At 36.4% G+C, this 24,067-nt stretch overlaps 1 protein-coding gene across 23 annotated transcripts in view; it reads right to left on the bottom strand.

Moving 5' to 3' along the window:
- The window catches only part of LOC149531465 (uncharacterized), a 183,313-nt gene extending 159,703 nt beyond the window's left edge, over nt 1-23,610 (bottom strand). For 3 of the 23 annotated variants that reach the window (XR_016358326.1, XR_016358327.1, XM_089807944.1), the window contains exons 1-3: nt 23,337-23,599; nt 13,929-14,057; nt 1,980-2,078 (exon numbers count right to left, since the gene is read on the bottom strand). Coding sequence is in view for 20 of the 23 variants with exons in the window: in XM_089807944.1 (XP_089664070.1) it covers nt 1,980-2,078; nt 13,929-14,057; nt 23,337-23,399 (291 nt within the window). In the remaining 3 variants the exon portion in view is untranslated. Of the gene's footprint in view, nt 1-1,979; nt 2,079-13,928; nt 14,075-14,672; nt 14,735-23,336 lie in introns of all 23 variants that reach the window. The other 20 variants (XM_089807940.1, XM_089807932.1, XR_016358328.1 and 17 more) reach the window with 19 other exon arrangements.
- Between the last annotated feature and the right edge of the window lie 457 nt (nt 23,611-24,067).

The raw sequence follows: 24,067 nt of genomic DNA, 5'->3' as shown, positions 1-24,067 counted from the left end.
TGATTCTAGATTTAGAAAATTATTTCAAACTCTTTGTAATAAGGATTAATCCTCAATTATCCCCTTTTTTGTTTATAAAAGGGATTTTGTATTTTGTATATCTGGACTTTGGTCCCGGGCTACACCGGGGGTTTTTCTTGCCTCTGTTCTTTACCTCCGGAGCCCACACAGAACAGAAGGACAAAAATGTTATTATTTTATATCAATAAAACATAACACTTAGGCCGTTTACCAAGCAAAAAAAACAGACTAGTTACCATTGGCATCAACACTTAAATATTTCTAATAAAATTAAGCTCAAAATCAAGGTGCAAGAATTGTTCCCTAGCCTTCCTAGACTACTAAATTATCAGTTATTTTTCACCTTGGATTCAAGCCTTAAAAATATTTCATATGTGTGGTGCCCTTTTCTTGATACCCAACATATAATATATTACCACTAATAAAATAATTATAATTACACTAAGTTCAACCAATAGCTGTCTATTAATCTACATTATTAGATAGTCTAAATGAATGGCTAGTGGTCTGAAAATCTGAAGCATTTCTTAGAAGATTGCATCTGTTTTGTTGTTGCTGTAATTTAATCTGGTGAAACAAAATCTGATCAACATTTTGGAATTCATCTATTAGTGTCAACAAGTTTTCATTTAAGATTCCTACTTTAACTTTCTAAACCCTACTCTTTTTAAAATGAATTTACGTAAGATGAAAAACATCCACTGTTACTGCTAAATCTGATGATATTGAGATTTTAGATCCTAAGATTTTCTGAGAAACCTTGCAGAAACAGAATTCCAGCTTGTTAGTATAAGGTCCCTTGTGATACCAGCAAAATCACATGCATTCACTGAGTTATCTGAAGCACAACCAAGAGCTGCTACCAGAACCTTGGGGTGACAGTATTTGAGTCATCAAATAGGATTTCCTTTCGAGGGAGAATAGAATACTCAGTGTATTTTATTCTGTGTTTAAATGTGCAAAAACACTTGTCAACAAATGCATTCAGGGTCAAAGGGATGGACATAAACACAAGGTATGATAGAAAATAACTAAAAGGGGGCCTAGAATCTTAAGCAAATACAATAAATTAAGAATTATTTGAAAAAATGAAGAAATAGTGAATGGGGGTTAACATAAATAAGGTAAGCCCAGACAAGTACAAGATATGTGTAAAGGGGGGACCCACAAAGTAGTGTAAGTAGATGAAAACAACCTAGTGGGTAAGAAATATTGACTGTTGAATAGGCCATTTTGGAGGAGCTAACAATATTATCATCAATCATGTAGGGTCTAAGAATGCCCTTGGGAAAATCTAAGACTAAGGGTGACACTGTAGAAACTATTAGGAGGAGATAATCCAATCCACATAACCCACACTCCATGCTAGACTATCACGGGAGGCAATAACTTAATCCTTATAACCATGGAAGCTACACACATTTGCATCTATGTAATGATTATGGAGGTTAAACACATTTGTAAGTATAGCATATATTCATTCTATAGTTCATCCCCATTACATCTTTAATATAGATAAACACTTCCATAGTATTTCTGTATGTGTTTCTCAGGTGCAAATTGAATGTCTGCACATCATGTTGCCTAATAAAAAGAATTGATCTTGCATACTTTCTTTTTATGTTACCTCTCTAGCTCAACTCCTTGTTCTTTGTTTCCTAGTTGCATCTAGAGTTTAGTATAATAATTTGTCTTCACAATAATTCATCATTTATATTACCTTCATTTATGCTCCATTTCTTTAATAAATTTGAGGTAAGACTCTTCAAATGATGGTATACATTAGGAACATACAATTAAAACTATCTTACTAAAATCCCAAAATTCCTACAATGAGCTCAACAGTATACTATCCTCCACTTAAAGATTACAAATAGCATTCATCCCTTATTAAATCTTCAGCATTGTCATATCAAAACAAGGATGATACTGCCAAAATAAATCTCAAAGTTACTTACATGGTGAACATCAATATCGTCTAAGAACTTTTCAAATGAATCAACCCATTCTTGATGGCTCCATATAGGTGGTGCATCAGCAGCAATTACTCGATAACCCTTATTCAAGAAAATAAAAACATGAGAGCTATTGTTTATTCATTTTGGAAAATGTAAACTGAGCTATAAATTTCATGTCATAGACCAATGATCTATCAGAGTCTTCACTACCAACATTTAGATAGTCGTCACGTGATATGTTAGGGTACATAAAAAATACCAAAGTTTTGTTTATTTGGTATAAGCTATGGAAGGAGAGAAATCATATGACCTCTTGTTTTCCACTTGTCGACTTTTAAATAAAGCCAACTCAACAATTAGATTCCACTTTTTTCTAAACAAACAAAATTATTGAGAATCAAGAAAACACAAAAGTAAGGGGTCCAGTTAACAATGATCAAGACTGGCCACGAAAAAACCTTAAAATTTAAATCATACACATCACATTTATTTAAGTGAATCACCATTATATAAGGAGATCATTATGATGTTATTATAGAAAGTATTATATTCAATTGAGTATGCACCAGTTAATTCTAACACATAAGCTGAGTTTTGTATTAACATTTGTTCTTTTCAAGCATAACAATGTGAACAATACTATTAGCTGGGACATGAGAATACATTTAGCTTTAATGTGAATAAGTCATTATTGAGAAATGGCACAAACCATTGAAAAAAACTTGATGTTGTTGGCATAACTGATGTTGATGAGATGAGGAAGCATATTGTTAGTTTTATTATGAGTTCCATCAGTGATGTTATTGTCATTGATGTCAACTTTGTGTTCTTGGTTGACTACGTTCTTGATGTAATAGGTCATAATAGAAAAGGTGAAGTGAGAGTTATGTTGTGACTTATGGTGGGCAGTCATGCACATAGTTTCTAGAGGTGTCTGTTATGCTATCTCTACGATTGCACATGTTCATCATAAGATTGGTGCAAGTTATAGTCAGTTTGGTGAAAACAGGAAATAGATTCTGCAATGCAAAGACAAGGAAGAAGATTTGATTGGTATGCTCTACAAGATAAAATTAGGTGTTGTGATTGAAGGTATTTGATCTTTATGATGCTATTGGTTTGTTGTTGCAATCACGACAAGATTGGTGATTGGTGGACAGAGTTATTGGAAGAACAGTGAAGAACAATGAAAAACAGTGAAGAACAATCAGGTAGATACTTGATCGGTAAAGGCAGATTAGTTTGTGTAACCGGTTGAAGACTACAGAATATGCAATGATGTGTCCCCAAGGACATGGAATGATAGTTATGATTTTTATTGGTCAATCTAATCGATGATTCATGAAGAGGTACATGAACCTAGGGAAGTGTAATACGTATTGACTTTCTTATCAAATCGATGTGCAATTGGATCCTAATGTTGATGTGAGCTAGAAAACATTTTCAACTCGTTTGGCAAACTTCTAAGGACAAAAATTTAAATTTGAAACCCAATGTTGAGGCGGTGGAATGCCCTAATTATTGAAATGTATTAATATCATTTCATGTATGAAAAGAAGGTAGGGGTATACAGAGATCATGTGTGTGGTGGTGACAGATCATGAATCAAGAAGTGTTGATTCAAAAGAAGAGTTAATCTGCAATTAGGGAAGAAGTGTGATATTCATTGGATTTGTACAAGCAAGGCTAATTGCCATTCTCAAATCATTCCTCTTGGTGTTCCCTAACACTTGCAGCAAACTAAATCCCTTAATTGGGTAAATCCTAATAGATCATTATTGTAAATCCTTTAACAGGGTCACATTTTAGCTAGTGCTTGAGGTCCTCTCACAAGGCTACTCTTAAAAAGGTAAAGCTTTTAATAGGGCCAGAGGGGAATCCTTTAACAGGGTCACACTTTAGCTAGTCTTGAAGTCATCGAACTTATTGTAAGCTCCTAACAAGGCTAAGCTCTTAACCAGACATACTTCAGAAGAGTGCATTCACACTCATGGGCATCAATCCTGCCATGGTTTTTTGCCCAATCTAGGTTTCTGCGAGAAAAATTCTTGTGTCATGTGCTGAACTTGTGTGGATGATTATTTCTTGTTGCATGTTTGATTACAAGTAGAAGTTCTTTGGTGCATGCATGTTGTGTAGGTTTAATGAAAAGTTCTTGTTGAATATTATTTTGTTTCATATTACTTAAGAAGATGTACACAATCCTAATGGTGTATCTAATGACAGAAATATAAGATGAAGTATAACCTATTTTGGAATTGATTGTTGAGTTGATGCTCATAGGGAAGGAGTAGATGCCCAGGTGGAAAGAGTTATAGCTCTTAGAGCAGGGTTGAAGCCCTTAACCAGTGTAATTGATTCAGATTCGAGGCTGGATGAGGACAGTAGATCCTGGCAGCCTTTGTGTTCGTGGCTTTTCCCGAGTTGGGTTTCTAGGTTACATTTTGTGCAATGTCTTGTGATTGTTTTTGTATTTACATTGATAGTTATATTATTATGGGAAGTAATTGGTAAAATACTTGCTTGTTATTAACAGTGATCAATAGATCAATACATATGCAAAAGAATAAACAATGTTTCCTTAGGAACCGATCATCAAGAACAGAAACATTATATTCTACCTAACAATCAACTAAGAGCTTAACTAGATATTAGAAAGATTCTGAAATTTACAATAGATAACCATTAAATAGAAATAGAAACTATCCATTATCGTAACACCCTCCCTTAATATTTAATCTATCCACTACACCAAGTTCTCCTCTAAATTTGACAAACTTCTCTGGACCAAGAGGCTTGGTGAGAATGTCTACAATCTGATCTGCTAAAGGACCATACTGCAAGTCTATTATCCTGTCTTCAACGAGTTGTCGTATGTAGGGAAGGTGAACATCCAAATGCTTGGTTCGATCATTGAAGACCGGATTCTGTGCTAACTTGGTAATGTTTTCATTATCAACAAACAAAGTGGGCGGTCCTGCAGGTGATCTGCATATCCCCAAGCATCTGATGAAAACATACAACTTCACAACCTGCCTTAACCTTCCCTTTGTATTCAACCTCTGTAGAGGAGAAAGAAATTGCATGTTGTTTCTTACTGGTCCATGTAACGACACTCGATTCCAAACTAAACACATATCGAGAAGTTGAATTTTTATCAAAAGAACCTACCCAATCAAAATTTGTGAACCCGTTGAGTTTAGGATTAGAACTCTGAGAGAAAGAAGTACATAATCTGTAGTGCCTTTCACATAATGAAGCACGCACTTTACCCCCGTCCAATGATCGGCCTTAGTTGTCATTAAGTGTGAAATGCAGCTGACGGCAAAACTAATATCAAGTCTAATAGCAAAGAGCTAGATGAGGTTGCCTACTAGTTGCCTGTATGTAGTATCATCAATTGGAGGAGAATTAGACTTAGCTGATAACTTCAGAACTTTCTCCATGGGTGTAGATGCAGACTTGCGATCTTGCATTCGAAACTTGTCTAACAAAGCCCTGGAATATTTGGACTAAGAAATTAATATACCAAAAGATTGTTGCCAAACCTCAACACCTAGGCAATAATGAATGAGCCCAAGGTTAGTCATATCAAAAGACTGGCATAAACTCTATATGGTTCCCTGAATCGAAGATGTCAAACTGCCAGTGATGATCAAATGATCCACATAAATGACCAGAAGGATGATGTTACTGTCAATAGTCTTGATGTACAAATTTGAGTCTAAAGAACTCCTCTAGAAGCCTTGATCACTAAGGTACTTTTTAATTTTCATGTACCATACCCTAGGGGCCTACTTCAAACCATAGAGAGTTGTCCCCAGTCTAAGAACCTAGTGTTCTTTACCAGCAACCTTGAAACTAGGAGGTTGCATCATGTAGACGTCTTCTTGCAGGTCACCATTCAGGAAAGCACTCTTGACATCCATTTGATGGGCCTTCCAACCAAACTGTGCTACCATGGCTAGGAATAATCTGATAATGCTCATCTTTGTTGTAGGAGAAAAGGTCTCCCTATAATCAATACCCTGATGCTGAGAAAAGCCCTTTGCAACTAAACAAACTTTGTACTTATCCAAAATACCATCAGACTTGTATTTTATTTCTAGACCAATTTGCAGCCAATGGGTTTCTTCCCTGGTAGAAGATCAAAAAGGACCAAGGTGTGATTCTTCAGCAGGCTCTGGTGTTCAAATGTCATGGCATGTTCCCACTTTGGAATTCCTTTAGTGTTGAAATATGTCCAAGGTTCAAACACACTGTGAATGTTGGCCATGAGAGAAAAATTAATTGTCTCCGTAGCTTTGCTCTTTTTCCAAGGAGTTCTCCCATCGATGAGCTCATCATCTCGAAGATCAGCAAGTGTCTTAGCCCACCACTTAGGCCGGATAGGAGGGGCCAACATTAGTATTCAGAAATTCTCTATGATCAAGTTCCTCATAAGAAGAATCTGGATCAAAATCAGGTGAAGCATCTAGAAATCTAGGTGATCCTGCAAGAGAAGCCAGATGTGTCTATACAGTATAACTGTAGTTGTTGGAGCTACTAGAGCCCTCCTAGCAGGTGGACCTAATGGAAGTTGAACTCCCAAATCATAAGCCTTCATAGGTTGATCTACTAGATCAAGAACTGGAGAAATAGGCATGAAGGGTTCTTGTTGCTCATGACATGTAAGTTTATCGTTATGATGATATTATATTGTTATCTCGAAAGCTTGGAAAGTTGGTTTTTCATTACAAATTCATGGGAAGTGAAATGGTGGTTAGCCATTATAATTGTTTATGAATAATAATTGTTATAGTAATTGTGATTATATTACGAAATATGATATTATCGTGGAGAATTTCCTTTCCTTGAAGGAGCACGTCAAAGGGGGGAAGCATTGCCAAAAAGGAATTGGGCACAGGGACACCCCCTATCACTGGGCAAATACGTACGAGTCTTGAAGCACCATGGCTAAGGGTAAATGGCTAGGCAACCAAGAGTGTACATTGGATGACCATGAGCTATCCAGTTAACTTATATCATTAAATAAGCATATCATAATTTGAGAACCTTTTGTTGTGCAAAGCATGTCTTAATATAACAACACCATAATACCTAAATATATTCATACATGTACCCACATATATATGTATATGTGCGTAAGTCAATTAAGAGGTATACACCTATTTTGAACGTATACATAAAATATGTATGCTTAGGATTTATGCATATACGCATGTATGTGTATATAGTATAAACACCTATGAGTATAGATAAGTACAATGATGTTCTTTTTATTAGAACATTAAGAGATTGGAGTTATTATTATTCTTTCTTCTAGGCAATAGCCTTAATATTTATGCCTTGAGTGGCAACCTTTTCCATATCTCTTTTATGGCATCAGGTTATATGTTACATTTCTTTTTATTCAAATCTGAATTAGAAGGCCTGTGCGAACACTTTACCACCTCAATCATTCTTGTGTAACTGAGCATGCACATAGGTGTCTCTTTGCTTATCTTGCTTGCCCCATTAAGGAAGCATTATATACATTGCCTCTCACCCGTCTCAGGTGGTTCTTCCATGCATTTTTCTTTCATAGTAATTCATTCTTGTTCATGCTATGTTTTCTCTTCTCTTTCCAAGCAAGAGTGTGATCAAAATTGGCTATTGTCTCTAAATTAGCCGAGCTTGTGAGATATTCCAGCATTCCTTATACTGGACAGAATTGAAAGCTTTGGTAGCGCAAGCAAGTGGCATATACCTAACGTCATCACATTCATATTTCCAAATCGCGCTTACCGATCTTAGGTCATGCATTACATTTTATATATTGTTTATCGTGCTTAAATCTTACATTTTCAACTCGTCATCTTGCCTCATAGAGAAGGCTTTTGTATTTAATTTTCCATGGAATCCAAAATCGAGATGTTTCATCTTGAGCATTCTTCTTTCCATAAGAAATGAATATCTGGTTGTTGAAAGACCTTTCCTATGATAGCATTTTGTATGTGAATGCACTTATGTTATTCTGTCAAAGAGTGCTAACTCATACAGAGATGTGGTCAATATATCCCTGAGATGGGCTGCTGCTCCATATGATAAAAAATTAATCAGAATGAAAGCATAACTCATTTATGATGCCATAGGCCAGATTTGGCATGAAAGATGGCAATGCATATACTCTATAAATCAGATATCACATAACAAACCTCCCCAGAATTCATCCATGAAGGCAAGTATGGTCGAGATCAAGGGAGTGAATGGGAATACTCCTACGCAATGAAGTAAACATAAATCAGTAACAAACAATCATATCTAATAACTAATCAGCTCATGGTAGCCAATGTTTAGATCTTGTTGTCTAGTCGAGCGGTGGGTTGATACTCTTTTACCGGGATGCTTACTCGCTGGACAGGGTGTCCCATGTCTATTCTCGGGTAGGGAGGGTCTTTCTTAGTTGAGATTGTGTGAGGATACTTAAGGGTCCACGGTTGGGAGGTTAAGCCCCAAGCAATGCTTCTCCTCTGCACTAGGTGCCAAGACTTACACAAGACAGAGTTAAGATTTGCATCCAATATCTCCTAATAACGGGTATTTTACTTTTATGAATTTGGAATTTCAAGTTGAGGTATGTTAGATGGTTAATATCGTTTAATCAGTCATTCCCTTTAATGCTTAGAAAATGGTTTTCCTTTACAATGTATTAGGAAATCAATTAAATCAGTTGATTTTTCAATTGAACTTGAAATGTAACTACATGCATGAGATGGGCTTGCTTGATGGTTGTTATAACTATCCTTCATTCATGTGAATATAAATATGAACGTATCTTTTATTTACAATTAATTGTCATAATTAGCAATGGGAAAAAGGAGATGTTACAGTGGCTTTGTTGCCCTAAATGGTATTGGTTATTACAATACAGTAGTATAACTTTTTGTGCCCTAAGCAGTACATGAGGACTAACCTAGGTTTTGCAGATGTTACCCTAGGCGGATTCCGGTTTCAAAATTTAGGGTATTGAAACCTTAAAATCCTCAATTTAGTTTTATTTGATTGTGCCTTAATTGTAATCAAGATTATTAATTAGTTATATGGATCGAACTAAATTTTAAACAGCAATGTGTTCATATACATGGCAATGTAATTACATGATGAAGATCTTGTTTACTTAAATTAATTATCAATTTTTAACCACTCGTTCTGATTGAATACTCCTTCAGTTGTTATTTATGATATTTCAGTTAAACTGATTGTAACCGTTAATCTCTTTCATATGAACATGTAAAATAACTGTTATAACTGCCTTCTCATGAATATGTAGTAATTGTATTTCAATGATACGACAGTTGTTAGCTAAGGCCCAAGAAAAGGGGACTTTACAATCCTAAACTAGTGTGTGGCATTGGAACTCAAAACGGGACTTATGTCTGAGACATGGGCCTCATTAATGAAATTGGGTCCAAAATTTCAGGAAGACAGCCCGAGCACGTAGTGTATGGGCTTAATTATAAAAACTAGGACCTAAATCTGAGTTATTGCATGTAGCATGTGGCCCATATGGCCCTAAAAAAAACCCATATCTGAGCACAAATTTTCATGCAAGGCAGATTCTAATTCAAAAAAGGCCTGCCCAAAATCTGATACTTATTGAAGCATGGACCTAAGTCCTAATTCAAGGGGCCAATTATGTGGTGTGTGGCGTTGAAGTTTAAGATCAAACCCAAATTTATGTGAAAAGTGTTGCCTTATCCAATCAGCAAAATCTATAACATGTGAGATGTGGGCCTTGGTGGGCTCAAACTGCAACAATAAGGACCCAAAATTAAAAGATCGGGCTTAAAAATAATTGAATCAAACCTAAATCTGATTAGGACAGGTCCTATCTAGGTGTGTAGGCTATTATTTAGGCTCCAAAACCTAAGTTCAAATAAGGTTGGGGCCCAAACAAGTTGAAAGCAGGCCCAAAAGACATTCAATTTGATCAATATTTTGAATTGACAAAGCCTTATAGCCCAGCATGTGGTCTATAAGTTATAGATCTGAGTTTAATAAAGATTAAAGGGACCCTCCTAGACATAATGTGTGGCTCATTGTGGCCTCAAATTTAATAATGGGCCCTAAATCTGCCTTCTGAATCAAATTCAACCATTAATTTCTGATTGCATGAATTCAATCCTTGTAGCCAAGTCAGCCTTGGAGAAAATTTCTCTTGGGCATAGGACAACAGGTATAAAGCAGATCTCTGTCTTCATTTTGGACCCCAAAACGAATGAAGTCAGCCCTTAATAACAGAATGAGCTTTCAAGGAAGAGGTAGATAATTCAAGAAAACTTCTAAGTGGCTGGAAGCAATTAACAAAAAGAGCAGGCCTTCTAAATCACAGATTTGAAGTTGCACACTCAGTATTCTAATGTCAAAACAGTAAGGTACAGGCCTTGGTGAGAGAGTTGATGATGCATTCTAATGGATTTATTTTTTCGTTTTTTGCATCTAGCAAGCTCTATTCTAAATCATACTATTTCATTCTAGAAGTACAATCTACAGTAAGGATATAAAAAGTCCATGCCTTTTCATACTTTAAGTCTGATTTTGAGTATCTTAACCTCGCTCTTTCGGGTTGAAGATTTGATCTTCTAAAGTTTTAAGGATGAATCCAATTTTTAATGACAGACTCTTTCATATTTTGCAAGGTGAAATACAAGATGGACAAGTTCAAGGACTGCAGGAAATGATGTACCAGATCTGAATTGCTCTACAAGAAGTTCAAGGACAAAGAAGATCAAGACAAGATATCAGTAGAGAATTCGAATTAGGCTTTGATTCTCAGCATTCAAGGAGCGAATTCACATCAGAACTTGGGTTGAAGTTTCCTGTTTAAAGGACAAATCAAAAACAGAAGGAGGCAAGATTTGATACAAATCAAGACAATTTCTTCCTTGATTGGAACAAATCCCAAATCTGAATAATTATTGATAAGTAGGAGATAATTTCCAAATCTGAATAATCTGAATAATTATTGCCAAATCTGAAATAAGAATTCCAGAAGATGAGAATGTGATTTCCAGATTTAGGAAGGGATTGATTTCATCAAAAAGGTCCAAGTCATGCAAAAAGTGGACAGAGAAAAACTCAAAGTGCAAAATTAATAATCTCTAGAAGATATCAAGGAAAAATATTACAGCATGAAGCATATGGAAGATGATACAACTAAGAATATGAACCATCCCAATTGGAGACTCAACAATGATTTCTCATCAGCAAGGGGTATTTATCAAGTTTCTAGATGAGTATGCTAAGGTGGCAGCCCTTTGCTTAGCCATCAATGAGAATGCACCAAGTCCGCCCCCCATGGAGATGAGTAATGAGATCATGATCTGGTTCATTGAATGTGAAAAAGAGCGAGGGTAAGATACACAGTTCCCAAGGTGGTGAGGTGGCATATGCCTACATGGCCCTAAATTTTCTCATTGGTTAGAGGCTCACCCCATCATCAACATTGTCTTACATTCTTGGAGTTAGATAGAGTTTCTAAACCCTTTCCTTTGTAAGTTGTTTGGTTGAAAGTAATTGAAGTAAAAGTCAAGTTGATATCCATTGAATGAATAGCGTGAGTCTCTTTGTGATAACCAGCATATCACATCATAGTGAAAGTCCATGATTAAGAAGGAACCTTGAGGTTGTCTCATCTGATCACAGAATCCAAATACATTGTTTAGCATATTAGCTTCCTTATTCAAGAGAAAGTTAGAGCTTTGGTATTTCATCTTCGAATACTAAGTATCCAATTTTGTATGTTGTAGTGAAACAAAACTCACAGCAACAAGCAGTAAAGCACATATTCCCTTGCTGGCATGTGTTGCAGACAACATAGTATTTCCTGTGGTCTTTTTTGATCTAAACATGAAGCATTCCAAATAGACACTACACAAATATTACAAATAAATGATCGTCCACTTAGAAGCATTTATTACAAAGATAACATCATAAAAAGGTTTAAATACTAAGCAACAAAGTTCTTGGAATAAGACTGGCAATGGGATACTTCATAAAGGATCTAGAAAGAAAACTTTTCGAAAGTAATATGGAGTAAATTGAATAAACCAGATTTAGGTTATCCCAAGTGTGAATGAGGATAAGTCAAATTCAAACAAAACCCATGGTTTAACTATTGTGAAAATTTAAATTACAAAGTAAACTGATTATAGTGGACTTGAGATGACCCTGTTCGTAAATATGTCCATGTCTGTACTCAAGGCAATGAAAGTCAATCCATCATTGTGGCAGACATCCCGTTTGATCATGGGTCAGAGGAAAAGACTGAATAATGATCTAGCAAATGAAGGCACAAGGGTGCTGCTGTGTTCGCACTCAAAAGAACAGGAGTCGTCCCCAACAGTAAAGAAGGATGGAACTATAGATCTAGCAGAGGAATAAATCCTTCATCTAAATGATTCTATATTAAAAGAGTTTGCAATGAACTTCTCATTTGAAGATGGATGATTATTACGTATTTCCACGTTCCCGAAAAGTCAAGATTCAAAATGAAAATGATTGAGGGATCCAAGATTCGAGTAGGGAGCAAGCACATATGAAGAACCATAGAATATAGATACAGTCTGAGAACAAACATTGGGAACGACATTTTTCTCAAAAAACAAAGTAAAAAAGACATAACATTAATCTTCAAAAAATCACAGCCATCTGTTGGACCATGACACCTTGAACAAGACGAATGATGTCAAATGGGACAGTCCCTGAATTAATTATAGAAGATGCTATCAGCAATGCACCAAAATGTCAAATATGTAGAAATAACATTACAATGTACATTGTAGAAGACAACAGAAAAGCATTTGGGTTTAAAGAATGCCTGCAAAAGATCACTATAAAACAGATTAATTAGATATTGCAATATATTTTTTGTGAGATGTCCTAATTGAAGCATTTATGTTGCAAAGAATGGCAACATAAAGGCCTGAGTATAACTGATAGCCAAGAAGATTGATGTCCTTGTCAATTTTATTCGAGGATGAAGCAGTAGGCAACATCTATTCTAGACAAGACAAATCTCAAAGATGATGCTGATGGAAAATGGGACATTTAGGGAATACTCCTAAAATTTGTTGCCATAATCATGATTTACAAGAACATTCAAAAAAACCTAGCTTCCATCACAAGGATGATATCAAAAAGTGTATTTCTCAATGTATCAAAAAATTCAAGCAATAGTTTCTATCTTGTCTGTGTAAGATCCATGTATGCATGATGCATACCTATTCCATGTCTAAAATGATGTTAAACATATTTTTACAAATTTTGGGCTCTAACATTTAAATGTTTGGGTAGCTTAGAAAAATGTATAGTGATTAAAAAATACCAAAAACTAATGAATAACGAGACAGGACCTCTAAAATATGGAAGATGCACAAAAAAAGAAAAATCAATAAAAATATTACCCTCTAAACATATAAAATCAGTAATTTCAGAAAGAAATAACTCCAGCTGAATCTCGTATTCATGGATGATATAGATGCATGATAATTGCTTAAGTGGAAAAATTTTCCAACAAATTCAAGAACTTAAAAGTAAAAATTAACAATATTGAAGAAGAGAACTGCATAAAAAATAAAGCTTGAAAGACACATTACTTGTTTCCTTCCAAAGATGCATCTATTACTATAATCAGTAATTACTCTTTGATTTTGAGGCAAGAGCCTACAACACAACGGTAAACTATGAGCCTCTTATCTAGGAGGTCTTGGGTTCGACTCTACTTGAGCTTGACAAATAATAATAATAAATAATTACAAAACATAATAATAATTAATCTTGACTTCGGCCTCTTACCCATCAAAAAAAAATGCTCTTTGATTTTGTACTCCCAAACAGACAAGCTATGATGATATGACTTTGGGATTAGTTCTAAGTTTTATTGAGCGAAAAATAAAATATATATACCTTCATTGATAAAGACAGTATCTGCTTGTAAAATACATCAGCAGTTCCTGCTATGCCTGAAAGACAAACAAGAGGTGGCATCTCCTTGGGACCATAATCATAGTATCGCCACTGTTTCATCCCAATCTGCTGCACATAAAAGCTTGCTGAATTTGAAATTATAAATCAACCCTCAAAATAAATGACTGATGAATAAAAGAGGAAAGCAGAGTTCAACAACAATAAGACTTGAGATATATTATCTTAGTGCAGAGTTCAACAAACAGCAGTAAAACACATAGTAAAACACATAATCGAAGAAAGAAAAGAAAAAAGAAGTATCTCTGAAGCTGCAAAATGCTAAACGGGCCATTGAAAAACTGACAAACAATCAACAACTCTATTGTAATATTGCAAATGCAACCTCCACCAACAGAAGAAACAAAAATTTTGTAGCTTAATAGTTATAATTTAATCATGAAGATGTTAAACAAAACACAAGGTTTAGATAAAATTCACAGTTAAAAATATCAGTTTGCTTGTAACTAGACTGTGTCAAAAATGTCTGTGTAAGCCCTTTAAAGAGACAGAAAATAAATAAATAAAGTTGTTCATTAAATTCCAAAGGGCTTGACATTTTGAGGCACCGCAAATAATATACATTTCAATATTACAGAGCACAAACCTCATTTGATTTTACTTAAAGGTTTAAAAATTTGATACAAAGACATAAAAAGTCAAGAATTTAAGGATAGAATAACTTGCTTGGATGCTTTTTTAAGCAGTTGCCCACCTCTAACTTGAAGGAAATTTTAAGTATGTGCAGCCTGATACAATTGTTTTACTTATAGGTTAGCAAACTGGATTCCAATGCCTGATGACATTGAACACTAAGATGCCTCACCCAGATGTAATTTCAAATATCTTATATTGAATGTTCTATGTTATATGCTAAAATATGTGAGCATAAACCTCATTAAAGATTATTCTACCATCTCTCAATTCAGAAAGTCTTTCACAAAAAAAATTATACCATCTCTACAAGTTCATACAAATGAATTTAAGACTTGGCATTTTGTGCTACAGACTTTATTAAAATTTGCAATGAAGGTATTGAACTGTGAAAAGAAAGAAGGCAGGAAAAAGATATCACTGTTTTGCTTAGAACCACCTTCAACCGGTTATTATGGTTGAATTTTTCAGGTAAATCTGAGATTAAACCGTTTTCCATCTGCTATGACATAACAGTAAGGCTGCTAATAACAACAACTATCTTTGTCAAACTACAAAACTAAAGGATTGGATGAGCAACTAACTAAAAATGATATTAACCTCTTAAGAATTAATTGTATTAGGTGCCAGTAGCCAGCTGAAAATAACAAGTATTTTTGTCAAACTACAGAACTGTATAGGATTGGATGACGAATTAACTTAAAACAGTATTAATCTCCTCAGAACTAATTATATTATGTGTAAAGCAGCATCTAACAGGTAGCTATGGTCAGACTTTAGATAATATGTACAACTTCATTACTTGTCACTCACCATAACATGGCATTCAGGAGCACTAGCAAAATGAATATATCTGATAAGTTGAAAATAAAAATTGTCGTAGAATTTAATCAGGAATCTGATCAAAACAAATATTTCTGCCAAACAACAAAAGAAAAATCAAGGATCGGCTACGGATTTAACTTGAAATAAGAGGCTATGATCAGTAACACTAACATGATAAATGTATCTATTAAATTATTTAAAATTTACAGAGAATTAAATAAGGATTTAATATTAGATGTTCACAAATATGGTGAATCGATAGGGTGTTCATGGAAAAAGTTTGAGGATTAAATTTTAGTAATACTGACCTGAGCATACTACATCCTATTCTGCCTACTTCATACCTCAATGTACATCTGAGGGAATTTTATAACCAAAAAGAATTGACGAGCAAGGGAAAATTTTCAGGAAGGGGGAATGTCAAAGAATTGGCAAAACATTTGTAACATAAAAACCTCAGAAGGATTCCAATGTTATTAAATGCAAAGGTCCTTACAGAGAGGGACTTTGTAGCATATCCAGTAAAGGAATATTTGCCACCCACCACGATCAACGATGTCCTTATTCAAAAGAGCCTTTGACTTCGACAAGAACTGTGTACTAGTGAGCTGTTTATAAACCAAACATCTCATGAATTGTTCCATTGCCACTTTTGTCTAAGAATTCTGCTGTCACCGCCATTTTTTATCGTCGACATAGAACCTTTCGCTAAGATGCTGCGATGTCCTTAACTGTTAGAACATTTTTGTCAGAATTTAATACAGTTGATCAGATTGCCCCTAGAGCCGAATGCCCACCTACCTGCCTAACCCCATTAACTCGGTAGGTGAGTTTGAAATCCAAATGAGAGGGAAAACATTTTTGGTGAAAGACAAAAATGAATGAATCTAATTCATTCGAAGAGACAACTAGTTAGAGAGAGAGAGATCAGAGAAGAGCAAAGCAGAGTGCAGAGAAAGGAAGAAGATCAGCAGATCAGAGCAGAAGAAGAATATTCAGAACAAGGATCAGAAGACAAGAAGAAGGTTCACTTCTAGTGTTTGCAGTAGCACATGTTTGAATCTCCTTGTCATTCTGTAAGTTCATATTGTTTTGTCCTAAGAAGTAGTGATTGCTCCAAGCATCATTTTATGCAGCCCTTAGTGTTGTAAGTTTAAGTTTTAGCATTTTCTGGTTGAAGACTAATGCTCCCAGATTCTGTAATAGTTTAACCTAGTTGAATAGAAAGCAAGCAAGCAAGCATACTTGGCTTATTATTGTCTCCCTTTTTTTTGATAATACATGATTTGTACTTGTGATATTTATACTTGCAAGTTTTGAAGTTATCCCCTCTATGTTTTAATGATGAAAATGCTCAGAGTGTGAGTCTGTTAAACAACTCACTCGGTTTACTCTTTAACCGAGTTCTCTCTCCAATTGTTCCTACCAAGTCCACTCAGTATCTTAGTTGACAGAGTTCACTTGGTATATGTGTTGGTTGGGTGTCAAGCTTGTCGAGGTCCACCTCCCCTTTGTTGATCGAGATCACTTGACAACCACTGAGCCAAGCTCCACCTTCCTTCAGTGACTGAGCTCACTCGGCATCCTCTTGTGCCGAGTTTCCCTTTGTTGCCGAGCTCACTCGGCTCCTTCGTGTGCCAAGTTCACTCGGCACTTACTGCCTATCACTCGGCACCCTTTTGTGCTGAGCAAAACTGTCACTCAGTATTTTCTGCTGCCGAGCGAAATTTTATGAGTTTGTGATTTATTTTTCACATGGTATCAGAGCTTTGAGGCCCCACATCCACAGTGAGTTAGGGCATTTGTTTTTTCTAAGAAATTGACATGGCAAGAGATACACGGAAGATATAGCAACAGCCACTATCCTTTAATAGACAGAATTATGATACATGTGCAGAGAAGATGAAAACCATAGTAGTTGCTAATGATTTGTGGGAGTTTGTGATCAATGGATTCAATGATGTTACAGTCCCAACACTGTATGCTTCCCTTAGACACCCACAAAAGACTCAAGGAGAAAGACTCAAGGAGAAAGGATGCTAAGGCGTTAAGTCTGATTGAGGCAGCAATGACAGAGACAGTCTTCCCCAAGATTGCAGCAGCAAATTATGCAAAGGAAGCATGGGATATCCTTGAGATGAACTTCAAGGGGACTGATAAGGTCAAAGTAGTGAAGCTACAGATGATCACAAGGGAGTTTGAGAACCTTCAGATGAAGGATAATAAACCTATTGCAGAGTTCAACTCACGGATCTCCACTCTGATAAACCAGCTCAAATCAAATGGAGAAGATTACAAAGAGCAGAGGATTCTGAAAAAGATATTGAGGAGTTTACCTCAAAAATATGACAACCTTGTAATGACCATTGAGGAAGCAAAAGACCTCACCACATTGACTATGGGTGAATTGATGGGAACTCTTCAAACCCATGAGCACCGGATTAACCGATCAACAACAACTTCCCAAGAGCAGTCTTTTAAGGCTCAAGAGAATTCAAGAGGCAAGGGGAGAGGAAGAAATGGCTCTGACAGAGACTCAAGAAGTAGAAGTCGTAGAAGGAATGGTCAAAGGAATGCTAGTGCAGAAAGCTCAAGACAAGCAAGCAACCAAGAGGCAACAAGCACCTCTGAAAACAGCTCTAGAGGGGGTAAGAAGAATTACAACTCCAACAAGAGCAATGTTGAATGCTACTACTGTCATAAGTATGGGCATTATGCAAGTGAATGCTAGAAGAAGCAGGGTGATCAGTCAAAGCAGAATACTAATGTGGCTGATGTGAATATGGGAAACCCAAACAATCCCACAGCCTTCATCATGTGCAACATTGGTGAAGAAGGCAGCCCTGAGGTATGGTACCTGGGTAGCGGTTGTAGCAACCACATGAGTGGTAATGAAAGTTTATTCTCTTTCATTGATAAGACTTTTAAGTCTGAAATTAAGATGGGAAATAATGGAACCATCCCATAGTGGGCAAAGGATCTATCATGGTCCACACCAAGCAACGTGAGAAGGAGATACAAAATGTATATTTTGCCCTTGGTATGAAGCACAACTTGATAAGTTTTGGACAACTCATTCAAAATGGATATAAGGTGTTGATGGAAAATGACAAGTATGTCATTCATGAGAAGGATGGGAGTAATAGATTACTTGCAGCAGTCCAAATGACAAAGAACCTGATGTTCCCTTTGAGGATAGAGACATGCTTCTCTTCACAAGTCAGTTTTGCACCTTCCAAGCATGCATGTACAACAGTACATCAGCAATCAGCGCTAAGAATCGTGAATGAAGACCCCTCCAAGCTTTGGCATCTCAGGTATAAACATCTTGGCCTTGCTAGTTTAAATTTTTGTCCAAGAAAAGAATGGTAAATGGTTTGTCAAGCATAGTCGATTCATATGACAAGTGTGAGGCTTGCAAATTGGGTAAGCAACATAGGCTTCTCTTTAATTCTAAAAATTCTAGTCGGTTTAGAGCACCATTAGAATTGGTGCACTCTGATTTGGTAGGCCCTATGCAAACTACTTCTATTGGGGAGAGTACTTATTTTATGAGATTCATAGATGATTTTAGTCATAGGACATGGATGTATTTTTTGAAGAACAAATCTAAGGCATTTGACAAATTTGTTGAATTTAAAGCCTTAGCTGGAAAGGAATGTGGACACTATGTAAAAGTCCTTAGCTCAGATAGAGGAGGATAGAATACCTCCAATTTTTTTGTAAATTTTTGCAAGCAGAATGGCATCAAAAAAGAGCTTACAGCCAATTATACTCCGCAGCAAAATGGAGTGGCTGAGAGAAAGAACAGGACCATTGTTGAAATGGCTAGAAGCATGATGAAAGCAAAAGGGCTCCCAACTAAATATTGGGGAGAGGTTGTAGCAACAGCAATGTACTTGATCAATAGGTGTACTACAAAGTCAGTTCGTGACAAGATTCCTCTTGAGGCTTGGTCAAGAAATAGATGGACAGTTGAGCACTTGAGAGTGTTCAGATGTGTAGCATATGCACATGTGCCTAAGGAACAAAGGCAGAAGCTAGATGATAAAGGAGTGAAGTGTATCTTCATGGGTTGTAGCTCGGAATTGAAGGCTTATAGATTGTATGATCCTATCAACAAGAAGATCATTATTTCAAGAGATGTGGAGTTTCTTGAAAATCAGTCATGGGATGGCTCGGTTGATGAATCTTCAAGCACTTCAAACCAAGTATCGAGTATTAATGAGGAAGAGGAAGACAATGGTGATGAGCAAGAAGATGGAGCAACAAACATGGATTGCAAACAAAGTCAAAAAGGCAAGTAGCCCTTAACATGCCAAGCAACAGCTCCAAGCACTTCAAGACAACCCCGAGCTAGTATGTAAACCAGTAGCAACAGCAATACCGAGAATTCAAATCCCACTCTCGCCTCCCTATTGCCAAGAAAGACTAAAAGTCTAAGGGAGATATACGAAGATCAAAAGTATGAGGAAGATTATGATGAGTGTTAATTTTGCATTATTTTCCCATAGTGATCCAATTTATTTTGAGGAAGCTATGAATGAAGAGAAATGGTGTAATGCCATGGATGACGAAATAAATGCTATTGAAAAAAATAAGAGATGAGAGTTAACTACATTGGCTCCCAAGAAGCAAGTAATTGGAGTGAAATGGGTTTACAAGACCAAGTGCAATGCTGAAGGAAAAATAGATAGGCATAAGGCATGTTTAGTGGTCAAGGGGTACAAGCAGCACTATAGCAGAGATTATGATGAGACATATGCCCTAGTTGCAAGAATGGAAACCGTGCGTGCTGTCATAGCAATTGCAGCCCAGCACAAATTGAAAGCATATCAAATGGATGTGAAATCCGCTTTCTTGAATGGTGTATTGAAAGAAGAGGCTTATGTGGAGCAGCCACCTGATTATGAAGTTTTGGGTGCAATACACAAAGTGTATAGATTGAAGAGAGCCCTATATGGACTCAAGCAAGCTCCACGAGCATGGTACAGCAGGACTGACTTATATTTGATGGGCAATGGCTTTAGCAAAAGCGATGGTGAGCCCCCTCTCTACATCAAGGCAGCAAATGTTATTGTGTTGATTGTTGTCTTGTATGTTGATGACTTAATCTTCACTGGAAATGACAATTTCCTAATTGGTGAGTTCAAAGACGCCATGAAAAATGAATTTGAGATGACACATCTAGGTCTCTTGAAGTACTTTCTAGGCATAGAATTAAAACAAATGCATGATGGCATATTCATCTCTCAAGAAAAGTATGCAAGGCAGATCTTGGAGAGATTCAAAATGCAAAACAGTAAGGCAGCCCCAACCCCAACAGTAGTAGGTCTAAAGTTGAGCAAGGAAGATTGCAGCAAAAGTGTGAATCCAACACTATACAAAAGTATGGTTGGAAGCTTGATGTATTTGACAACAACTCGGCCTGACTTGATGCATGCAGTAAGTTTGATTTCTAGATTTATGGAAACACTAAAGGATTCCCATTGGCAAGCGGGACAAAGGATTCTAAGGTATGTGAATGGTACCAAGGGATTTGGAATTTTGAATATTGCAAATAATGATTTTAAGTTGATTGGTTATACAGATAGTGATTGGGCTGGAAGTTTAGATGATAGGAAGAGCACTTCAAGATACATGTTTCATATGGGATCAGATGCAATTTCATGGGCATCCAAGAAGCAACCTATTGTTGCTCAATCTACAGTAGAGGTTGAATACATAGCAAGGAATGCAGCAGCATGTCAAGCTATTTGGTTAAGGAGGATCTTGACAGATTTGAATGAAAGGCAAGAGGATGGAACCACAATCTTTTGTGACAACATCTCCTCAATTGCACTGTCTAAGAATCCAATCTTCCATGGAAGAAACAAGTATATTGAGATCAGATATCACTTCATAAGAGAGTTGTGAAGAATGGAGATATCAAAATAGAATTTTGCAAGTCTGAGCAGCAGCTAGCAAACATTTTTACAAAGCCTTTAGGCATTGGAACTTTTGTACACCTAAGAGAAAGTCTTGGTGTAGTTGAGTTGGATCAAGAGTGATCTTTGTTTTCTGTTTGGCTCGGGACAAAGGGGGAGTGTCAAAATTTAATATAGTTGATCGGATTGCCCCTAGAGCCAAACGCCCACCTACCCGTCTGGCCCTCATAGACTCAATAGGTGAGTTTGAAATCCAAATGAGAGGGAAAACATTTTTGGTGAAAGACAAAAAGGAATGAATCTGATTCATTCGAAGAGATAGCTAGTTAGAGAGAGAGAGAGAGAGATCAAAAAAGAGCAGAGCAAAGTGCAAAGAAAGGAAGAAGATCAGTAGATCAGAGCAGAAGAAGAATATTCAGAACAAAGATCAGAGGACAAGAAGAAGGTTCACTTTCAGTGTTTGCAATAGCACATGTTTGAATCTCCTTGTCATTCTGTAAGTTCATATTGTTTTGTCTTGAGAAGCAGTGATTGCTCCAGGCATTATTGTATGCAGCACTTAGTGCTGTAAGTTTAAGTTTTATCAGTTGAAGTTTTAGTGTTTTTTAGTTGAAGCCGAATGCTCCCAGATTTTGTAATAGTTTAACCTAATTGAATAGAAAGCAAGCATACTTGGCCTATTGTTGTCTCCCCTTTATTTGATATTACATGTTTTGTACTTGTGATATTCATACTTGCAAGTTTTGAAGTTATCCCCTCTATGTTTTAATGGCGGAAATGCTCAGATTGTGAGTCTATTATATAACTCACTCGGTTTACTCTTTAACCGAGTTCTCTCTCCGGCTGTTCCTACCGAGTCCACTCGGTATCTTAGTTGACCGAGTTCACTTGGTCTATGTGTTGGTTGGGTGTCAAGCTTGTCGAGTTCCACCTTCCCTTTGTTGACCAAGATCACTCGGCAACCACTAAGCCGAGCTCCACCTTCCTTCGGTGATCGAGCTCACTCGGCATCCTCTTGTGCCGAGTTGCCCTCTATTGCCAAGCTCACTCAGCTCCTTCGTGTGCCAAGTTCACTTGGCACTTACTGCCTGTCACTCGGCACCCTTTTGTGCCGAGCAAAACTGTCACTAAGTATTGTCTGCTGCTGAGTGAAATTTTATGAGTTTGTAATTTATTTTTCACAATTTTCAAACAGAATGGAAACCATGTGCAACTGATTGATCAAATGCTCCGCAAAACCCAAAATGTACTATTTATTGTAATTATTAATTAATCAAAAATTGAAATGCAAGGAGTAGAACATTTTATTAATTAATAATTACAATAAATAGTACTTCTTCGATGGTGCATAGACAATGGTATCATAGACACACTTTAAGTGATAATTTGACTATTACCATTAACGACCAATTAGATGACATAAAGCCCTTGTCCGTAAGGACCTTTTCAATTGATAACATAAGAATCCTGGCAAGCTTTTGAGCAACCAGAGAAAACTGAGGGTCAAAATCAAATTTTCAATTATGTCTGTAGAATTTTGAAGAGTCCGAGACACTTGACTGGGCTCAATATTCCATTATTGTCAAGTGGAAAGGTGTCACGTAACAGGGGACGAGGCAGAGAACACATTCCTGGATGAAATGGCAGAATTTGGCAGAATAGATACCTCAAAACCTTGGCTCTATGCAAAAGGGAGGTGCAAAAAGTTCAAAGGAAAAGAAAAATTAGAAAGAAATTGAGCATATCATAGCGAAAAAAAAATCACATACGTTGTGTTTCGTTTTGACTGCTACTCTAATATTGATAGCATTGCAGCGAGAAGCGCTATTGAAACAAATTTCCAACCAGACTGCAAAAGTGCGGAGAAAACAAACACGGTGTCCTAGTATTAAAGAATTTGAATCACCATTACGTCAATATGCAAGAGAATAATGCGAAAGAGTACCGATATATGAAGAACAGGCACATTCGCCTTGAAATGCAGATAATCGCCTGGCACAGTCACCATGACCTTCTCCTCTGGGATCACGGCAAAGGCAAAATGGCCTTTTCCTAAACAGTTTTAATGCGAGCCGTCATGCTTTTTGTTGGGAGACTTTTCGGTCGGTTGCGTTTTATTCAAACTTATTTGGCCAGCCAAGCTATGCAAGGCTCGGCCCTGGCTTTTCTGTTCAGAGGACCCCACGCTATCCCAATCACAACTGTTTTATAAAATGAAGGGTTTGTTTAAGTTTGTTTAAGTTTCAATATGTACGACAAATGACAGGGACTCCAGTTCGAATCTCTCTCAAAGTTAGAAGTAACTTTTTGGCATTTTATTACTAAAATTAGTGGAATGATAGGAATGGCTGGAAATTGATGGTTCTAAATTATTTTATTGTAATCATTAATAAGTGTGACTCAGGGGCTTACTTGCCTCTAGTTTAAAGGTAAATGAAATTTAAAAATATGGTTATATGTTAATTTAAAATTAATTATCATACAAATTCATAGCCCATGTTCTCTAGGAAACATATGCTAAGGAAAAAGAAAATTCTTAGTGTCTAATTTTGTGTTGTAGAAAATTTATTTAAAAATAGATTTTTTTTTGCTCTGAAAAAATACCAAGAACTTAATAGATAAACAATATTATCTATTCAATTATGCACATTTTGAATTAGAAATGTATGAATATAA

This window comes from Cupressus sempervirens, chromosome 11, assembly GCF_028749045.1.
Source record: "Cupressus sempervirens isolate cs-2001-9-10 chromosome 11, ASM2874904v1, whole genome shotgun sequence".
NCBI lineage: Eukaryota > Viridiplantae > Streptophyta > Pinopsida > Cupressales > Cupressaceae > Cupressus > Cupressus sempervirens.
Note: the sequence above shows the minus strand (reverse complement) of the source record. Positions and strands in the feature narration are given on the sequence as shown.